This window comes from Eurypyga helias, unplaced genomic scaffold, assembly GCF_000690775.1.
Source record: "Eurypyga helias isolate BGI_N326 unplaced genomic scaffold, ASM69077v1 scaffold23834, whole genome shotgun sequence".
Taxonomy (NCBI): Eukaryota; Metazoa; Chordata; class Aves; order Eurypygiformes; family Eurypygidae; genus Eurypyga; species Eurypyga helias.
Genome location: NW_010248504.1, coordinates 1 through 8,431, shown reverse-complemented (window position 1 = coordinate 8,431; position 8,431 = coordinate 1). Strand labels below are relative to the sequence as shown.

At 49.8% G+C, this 8,431-nt stretch overlaps 2 protein-coding genes across 2 annotated transcripts; one reads left to right on the top strand and one right to left on the bottom strand.

Moving 5' to 3' along the window:
• Positions 1-802: 802 nt before the first annotated feature.
• Positions 803-3,566, top strand: DIABLO (diablo, IAP-binding mitochondrial protein; the record flags this gene model as incomplete). Its single annotated transcript, XM_010151077.1, has 5 exons — positions 803-923; positions 1,160-1,291; positions 1,994-2,104; positions 2,252-2,348; positions 3,308-3,566. Coding segments are annotated over 5 exons (676 nt in total), but the record flags the coding sequence as incomplete, so codon positions are not given.
• A 3,726-nt stretch (positions 3,567-7,292) lies between these two features.
• Positions 7,293-8,408, bottom strand: B3GNT4 (UDP-GlcNAc:betaGal beta-1,3-N-acetylglucosaminyltransferase 4). The gene has a single exon (XM_010151076.1). The coding sequence runs from the start codon at positions 8,406-8,408 to the stop codon at positions 7,293-7,295; it is 1,116 nt and encodes a 371-aa protein (XP_010149378.1).
• Between the last annotated feature and the right edge of the window lie 23 nt (positions 8,409-8,431).

Here is an 8,431-nt window from a genome sequence, read left to right as displayed (position 1 = left end):
GGGCTGCCGGCGCGGTTCTCTGCCGCTGACCGCCGTACCCACCTCCTTGGCGCGGTGCCGTCACGGCAGCGGTTGCGCCGAGAAGTGGCCGTAACGCACCTCATCTGTCCCAGAAGCTGCAGCACGGCTGGAGTAGCACGAGCAGCAGGAACTGTGGTACCATGCAGCGCCTGGCACTGGTGATCTGTAGTCCAAAGAGTACAACACAGCATAAAAGAAGGAAAACTGACCAGTTATTTTCAGGAAATTGATGTACAGCAAAGAAAATCCCATGACTGCGTGCTTTTTCAGTGTATTTCTGTTCGAAATACACACTGTTGGAGTATTTCAGCGATAGGCCCTGCCCCCACTGACACACAACACGATGTAAATAAAACTGACCACAGGAGGCCGTACGTGTCGCTGGATTGCCAGTGATTATTAACTATTGCCAGCATTGCCAACTTACTACCAGTGGTACCACTCACCTGCATGTACCATTTACCATTTTTAAGCATGTTTTTTAATTTGTTTTTCAATATTATTGAACATTAACAGTCTGTTGGTACCAGAGAAGATGCATTTCCTCTCCCAACGGACAAAGAATGCACTGGTTACTCTCCTTGTCTGCTTTTCCCGCACTTTTAATTAAGTAATATAATCGAATTTAAAACAAACGAACTCACTCACTACCATGCAGCTGCGTTACAGAAGCTTGGTGGAGACTGGGTTGCTTAGAGATGCTCCTAGGTGTTCTTTTCCTCTTTTGTCCCACCACACACTGGTTATTTCTTGCGCTTCACTTGGTTTCTTGCATTTCCAGACAAAGCTTCCCCATTCTGGCCAATATTCGGAGACGCTGCCTCCCCGGCGTGAACGGACGATGGCACGGAGCGGTGGGCGTGGGGCTGGGAGCAGCCTTGTGCGCAGTCCCAGTCGTGGAGGTAACGTATCGGGAGTGAGATACACATGGCACCCGCTCGTTAGAAACAGCTGAATCTTCAAACCCCTTTACCAGCGAGTACTTACGCTGAGCCGCGCTCCTCCTTGGGGGTCGCAGGTGCTTAAGCCGTGTCGTTGTTAAGGAAGAGACACGAGAAAGACAATGTCTGCCTTATTTGTTACTGGAACATCCGGGTGAAAGTCAGTGTCAAGATCATGCAGATGTCTTGTCTTTCAGAAACAGAACTCCATTGCTCTCAGTAACGATGCCTTGATTAAAAGAGCAGTTTCCTTGGTAACAGACAGTACTTCTACACTCCTCTCTCAAACAACATACGCCTTGATCGAAGCACTGACAGAGTATACAAAGGTAAGCTGAGAGATGACACACTTTGCTAGCAAGTCAGTCCTGGAAATACTAACGTACTTGGCACTAACCACACCTGTTAAACCATACTTAAAATGGACGTTGGTTTTTTGTTGATTTCAGTGTAAGAGGTGTGGGAGTTTGGAGATGTCAAGTCCCCAGGAAACAGGGTTGGGCTCACTCTTCTGCTACACCAAACGCTGACGGTTTTAGCTTTGTTAGAGTGTTGCTTTGAGCTTGAACTTCAGCCGAAATGACCCATGTCTCAGAACTGGGGCTAAAGAAACTCGCAACAGCGTACTCGGAAGTGGGATATGCCACCCTGTATTCTCAGATACTTTATTTACCTTCTGTGCCCATTTCTAAGGCCGTGAACTTGGGTTCCATCAGACGAATGCAGTGAGCCATATTCAAGGCTGAAACAAGATACAGTTTCAGTTTCCTACCTAAGTGCCAGTTTGAGTAAAGTTACGTGCATTCCCGTTTACCTCCTTGTTGGTACGGCCAGTATATGAAGAGATGCAATCCACAGCGCTGCTGTAGGCAGACAGCAGGTGCTGCCAGTGCCTCCAAAGCTGCAGTGAACGTGAGAGCAAAGCACCTTAGGAACATTCAGCACCTTTGCTAATTAGCAGCAGTTGGCACTCGGAGAGCAGCAGGGATGTGCAGATGGTGACGGAACTGTGTGGAACTGTTCCTCTGCAGGCAGTTTATACGCTGGCGTCTCTCTACAAGCAATACGCAAATCTTCTTGGGAAGATGAACTCAGAAGAGGTGGATGCAGTCTGGCAGGTGGTAATAGGAGCCAGAGTTGATGTAAGCAATCACCTCCCTTCAGCCTGCCCCTTAAAACTCCGCTCCGGAAGTCCTTGTCTCCCCTGCTCGTGCTTCCCAAAGGCACTGTTTGGAAGAGCGCTCGGATGCGGTTACATCCAGTTAAGTAATGCTTTGCTTTACTCCTAGATGACAACAAAACAGCAGGAATACCTCAGGCTGGAATCCAGCTGGATGACAGCGTTACGTCTTTCAGAGATGGCAGCAGAAGCTGCGTATCAGTCGGGTAAGCACGCACAGAAGTACTGACAATTTCTTTCCCCTAGCTTTTAGGCAGTAGTCACTGAATGAGAACAGCGTTGAGACACACACAGATCCACTTAAAATACCGATTTACAACTAGTGCCTGTTTTTCAGAGATGCTGAGAACTTAGACCTGTAGCCAATAACAGAATCTAGCAGAGGCCTTCTGAGAACCAGCCCTGGAACCGCACGTGCGGTTTAGGTCAAGACCAACCATGCCAAGACAAGTTTGAGGGAAGTGTTGGGTCGTTTTTAAATGCAGTGTTCAAACACAGTTCTGGGAGCTGCAGGAATAAGGCTACCTAGGGGGTCCAGCAGGTCCTTCTAACTGGATGCACTTTTGTTGAAGTGAGTTATTTTATTAAATTTGCCTTTCGCTCAGGGAAGATACTAATTTGGGTCTTTTCTCCCTGTGTACACACTTTCACAAAATGTGTAGAGACTTGATAGCTGCAAGATTGAGGCTGACTTAAGGTAAATCAGCAGTTATTGGAGAGGAGAAGGGGATGAACGCAATGAACATACAGGGACACCCGAACTCTAAGTGCCTGAAAAGACACAGAATCCGTAGGAGCAGTTTTTTTTTTTCAGCAGTGCCACAGACAGTCCCGCTGCTGCTAAGTGCCAGGACAGGACGAGGACCGAAAGTTCCTGGCACCTGATGGCAGAGCTGCGTTCTCTGCCCACAAGCACAAGCCGATCGCTGCGCTCAGACACGGGCTGTCACCCACTCGCGTGGGAAGAATTCAGGGAGGGCAAAAAAATCTCAAAGTACCCATATTGTTTCAGGTAAATGCACAGTAAGTGCGTTTAGCATTAATATAGCCCAGGAGCCATTGAAACACTGTACAAAGCAGATGGTAATTACAGACAGTCGCTTCCTTAATCGAAGGCTTGCCGAGTGCTCCTCTAGCCCAACATGTTTAAATTATTACTTTTCAGGTGCAGACCAGGCCTCGGTGACAGCCCGCAGCCACATCCAGCTGGTGAAGTCACAGGTGCAAGAAGTGCGACAGCTGTCCCAGAAGGCAGAGACCAAGTTAGCTGAAGCTCAGACAGAAGAGCTCATAAAAGCTCAAGGAGAGGAATCTTCATTGCCACAGGGTATTTTAGGAAGTACAGAGACGGGTGAGGACCCTTACCTTCGGGAGGACTGAAAAAGAATTTGAAATGTCACCACAGAATACGTGACAGTCAGTCATGGATTGTAGGGTCCCCAACTTTTAAGTGTGGGATAGTAGGAGACTGCTGGATAAGCCTATGATTCCATTTTTTCCCCAGACAGGATTGCTTTACAAATCAGGTCAATTCCAAGTATTTGAAAGGCCTTGATCTTGTAAGTTACCGTGTTTGTAATACTTATGGATTCAATTATTTAAATATTTAACTATGCAAATGTGAAAGTTGCTCTCAAGGATAATTTGTTGTTGATTGTCTCTCTGCTGGGAGGGTCCTACTGCTCATCTGATATGTTTGTGAGAGCTCTCTTAAGTTGGAGGCTAACTGGGTATCAGCCAAAGAGTTGTATTTAAAAATCATTTTTCATCTGTGAAGTATGTTGTGTCTGTTAGGAGAAACCTTTATTAAACTGTGCAAAAGCATCTCGTTGCGAGCGTCCTCATTTGGGTAAGAGCTTAAGCGCTGTTCTGTTTGACCTTAAAAATTTGTAACTGTCTTTACACTTCAGTGCAGTCTGGGGAAATGTTTTCTGTACAGCTGAAAACTTTCTGTGGAGTTACCCAACTGCTGTACCGAAGTTCTGCAGTTCAGTACAGCAACCTCTTTCCCCTAAGAGCTGCCACTCGTAATGCATCTGCCTTCCCCCGGAAGCCAAGGGAGATTTGGTGTGCAAAATGTTGTGGTTATAGACAAAGTCATGGCAACTGCTGTGTGCTTTGTTAAAAGCAGCGAGCCAAAGTGAGTTTTACATGTTTGAATGCTTTCCAGCACACGTTTCAGGGAAGTAATTTTAAGGCTTCAAAACCACCCGAGACTTTCACTATGTTCATTTTCTAACTTGACAGCTTAATGTGAAATTAGTGATATTAACTGTACAGAGCATGTGAACTGGAGCTGAGATTGCTTTGTAGAATGGCATCCACTAAAACAACTCTGCCAATTTGACTCAGTTAATCCCCATTTATCAGACTTTTGTAAGAAAACACACATCAATCCTAAGTTTTTTCACCACAAATCAGCATCGGGTGAGCTACATCTGTGTCGAGGTTGCTGCTACTAAACTTGAGTTGTGCTTCACTAGGGATTTTTTCAGCTGTGGAATGAGCCTTTCTGTCTCTGCATTTGTTCCAAAGGCAGGCACAATGAGACAATCTCAGCTGCACAGCACTGCACATCTAGAGATTAAATAGTAACGGAATTAACAAACCGCTTTTCCTTGCTCCTGCTCCTCACTGGGTGCTGCTGTATCCACGGAGGGTGGCACGGTCCGCAGTTACAGCTCACAGGAAGATGCCAGTGTCTGGTCTGCCGTGCCAGTAGTCAGGAGGTGCCAAACCTGCTTTGGGCTGGAGCATTAGGAAAAAACTCACTATGCCAAGAGGATTGTTTACAGCAGTAACACATCCATGCCCTCAAGAGCCAAATGCAACTTCAGGTCAGCCTCTGACCACAACTGCTCTACTTCGTTACCTGCTGCAGTTCAAGAACGTCTGCCAAGCCCCAGACCCAAGTGCACACACAGGCTGTGTTCCTCTCAGGATGCCACAGCGACTACTCAGATGCTTGCACGGCGTAGGACAGATGGGCACTGCTAAAGGAGTCTGCAAGCAGCCCATTCTTCCCCTTTCAGAGCCAGCTCCCAGCCCATCTGTCGCCCCACTTCTTGTTTCACTGCACGCTCTGCTGGCGCTTCCCAACGCAGGGCTGTACTCACACACGTCCACCCTTCAGATGTGGCAGGAACTAACCAGTCAGTTCAGTCAAGTCAAAACAGGGGTGAGGAGCATGAGCGGCTCCGTATCGCCTCCAAAAGGGGGTGGGAAGAGCCTTACACCTTTAGTAGGAAGTGAGAGTTGCCCGTTGGGCGTTAGCCCACACACCTGAGCCCACAACAGACGCCATCATGCTCTAAGTTACGTTACTGAATCTGCATTTGGAATCATCCAGTGGGTCAGAAAAACGCTGCCCCAGCAGTTCGCAGGGTGCCACGGGACCCGCTCTGACCAGCCCCTTCTCTGGAACAAGCAGCAGTGCCAGAAACGAGGAAGTGCTGCTGATCCTCAGCCTCATTTACAAAGTCCGCACATCTGAAACCACGTTTAGACAGTTCTCAGGAACAGCCAATACAGCTGATCAATCCCTGCTCGGGCTGCAGGGAGGAGATGCAGCTTGCACAGGAGGATGGGCACACACGGGCTCATCCCCGGGCAGAGCAATTTTCTGACACAAACGCCTGCTCCCATCTGGCGCAGGAACAGCTCGCGTGAGAGCGGCAACTCCTGCCGCGAGAGTCCGGGTCACGCTGCAGGACTAAGTTAGAACTAGAGCTGGTGCTTTAGAAAGCCAAGGCAGCAAGGGACACGATCAAGCGTGGACCAGCAGTCCCTCGGCCTGTGGTCACACAGCACTGCACCACCACACTGAGGGCAGGGCAGCCGGCCCGCCCCGAGAGCCCATCACACGCCCGGGCTCGGCGTGCCCTCGCTCTCTGCCTAAGGAGCACAAGGACCTCCCGGACGCACTTCCCGGGCACCTCTGAAAGCTCCAGCTCACGTCTGGTGGCGGTGAACGCGGGGCAGCTGGCACGAGACAGCAGCACAGCACAAACTGCTCTGATTTCTGTCATCACACACCTCCTCTCTACCTGCTACCTTTTTGCTGCCTGCTGACAGAGGCTTCTGATCGAGCAGCAAGGCACCCTGAAGCTGATATAAGCTTGGTGAAAGCATCACCAAATCTTAGTTTCACATTTGAGCTTTCCTCAAATCAGCGACTTCAGTGCACTCACAGATTAATCGTTCTGTATCAAGACGTTGTCTGGATGGGGCAGAGAACGGCAGCTGCTCACAGCAGAGGAAGTGGCCAGTTGACACGGCCACATAACCTTACCCTCTCCTAATATCAGCAACTCTAATGCAAATGGCCAGCACTACATCCCAGCCTTCTCTGGCTCTTCGGAGACCGAAGGACACTCCTGTAAAAACACTTTTCAAAACTGTAATTTATTTATACCCAACATTGCAACAATGACAAAAACAACCCCAACACCTCCCACACAACGTGAAAAGCTGCAGTCACCGTAATTATTCAAGACACACCGCTCCTCTCAAACCCCAAAAGTGTTTGTGCAAAAGCTTCCAGTGCAAGCAAACCTGTGATAAACTTCTGTAAAATCCAAAGGGCTCGAGTCGGAGCCTGGTCCCTTGGATCATCATGCTGTGTTAAGGCAATACTTTTTTCCCCCCCCACTCTACTCCCTCTCTCCTGCTGTCCAGCAGGACCTGTGGGACTGCTGGCCCGCGGCAGCGGAGCGGAGCTGCAGTGAACCCAGCAGCACACACTAGCCTTTCTTCCACCCCTTCAAGTAATTTCAGGTGCTCTGTCACTCATTAGTCATCATGAACTTTCCTACACAAGGCTGCACGTGGCTGGTGGTCAGACAACAGCCTCAGTGTTGCAGAGCCTCCATAGCAGGTGGCCCCTCACTCACGTCCCTGTGGCACCTGTGACTTCCCCTGGCTCCAGTCCGGCTGGGAGGAAGCGACCCGAGTCCCCTGTGCCATGTCTCACCAAGCTGCTGGCCCCATCCCCTGACAATTCAACTGCTTCAGTGACCGACAGAAGACTTACTGCAAAACAAACCCCTATGGCTCAAGTACAGTCTGTTAGTTGAGGACACGTTTCTATCACAACCTGATTTCTAGTTTAAGTCCCCTGTCACTGTCACCAATCAAAATCCCCGTGTTCATCAGTAGCTTCTCTTCCAACCCCTTCTGTAGCTGTGCGTCACTGACACCGCACACTTAATGCCGTCATCCTTCACCAGCGTCCACATGATCCACATCTCGGTCGGGTTTAGTTTGTGCACAATCATCAACGCTTTGTACAAGCACGGATCAAAAGGATTGAAAGGTCTCTGGATCCCGAAAGTCTTAAAGCCAGCGTGCTTCACTGGGGTCACCGCCATCTCTGCCAGACACATTCCCACAAAGACATCATCTATCGGGAAGAGCTCCAAGCCCTCTGCGGTGCTTCGCAGGCGGCGCACTGTCTCTCTAGACATCACGTAGCCCCCTCCACCCGCATAGAGAGGATAGAAGGGGGCTCTGTACATGGACTCTGGAATAAAGTATTTGACCTTGGTGTTCCGGATGGGCCGGGCGTTGGTGATCACATCCCCAACAAAGAGATCCTGTTCAGGGTCCAGTTCTTGCAGGAACTCAACAATGTTGTAAGTGTTGACAAAGACATCGTCATCGCCCTTCAGCACAAACCTGGCGTGCAGGCAGTCCTCCATGAACCAGCGGAGGAAATGCAGCTCTTTGAGGGTCAAGTTGAAGAAGTTGTCAACAAAATCCCACTGCAAGATGTCATCAAACTCCTGGCTCTCGTAAGCCAGCAGCTGGTGCAGGGGCTGCACATGGATTTTGGCCTCCGAGCGCCCTAGAAGGAATACCAGCCTGATGCGCTTGCTGCCAATGGAGACCTCCTTCCCCCACGTGTTCCTGATTGCCACTCGCCGGTCTATGTTGATGGGGGAAGACTTGATTGCCAGCAGGAGGAATGTCTCTCTGCTACTCCTGGAAGGCTTCAGCAGGGCCGAGAAGTTCCAGCAGTGCTTGTACGTTAAGAAGACGCGGTGAAGCTCTGGGAGGGCGAGAGAAGAATTGGCGACGGCCAAGTCTGGCAAACACTTGCTGAGTTGGGCACTGCCTGGAATCAAAGACGTTGGTTTCTGACTCCCGACATCCCCTTTCCCGTCTGACGCCGCTGCCAGCTTTGCCTCTTTCCTCATGTAGAAGACGCAGGCCAGCAGCGTGGCTGAGATGGCGTAAAGAGCGAGGTTCTTAACCCTGGGGTACATGGCAACGGCGCTGCAGACCCCTG

Bases quoted from the DNA above. Each gene is read 5' to 3' on its own strand.
- B3GNT4 (XM_010151076.1), bottom strand. From the start codon at position 8,408: ATGTACCCCAGGGTTAAGAACCTCGCTCTTTACGCCATCTCAGCCACG.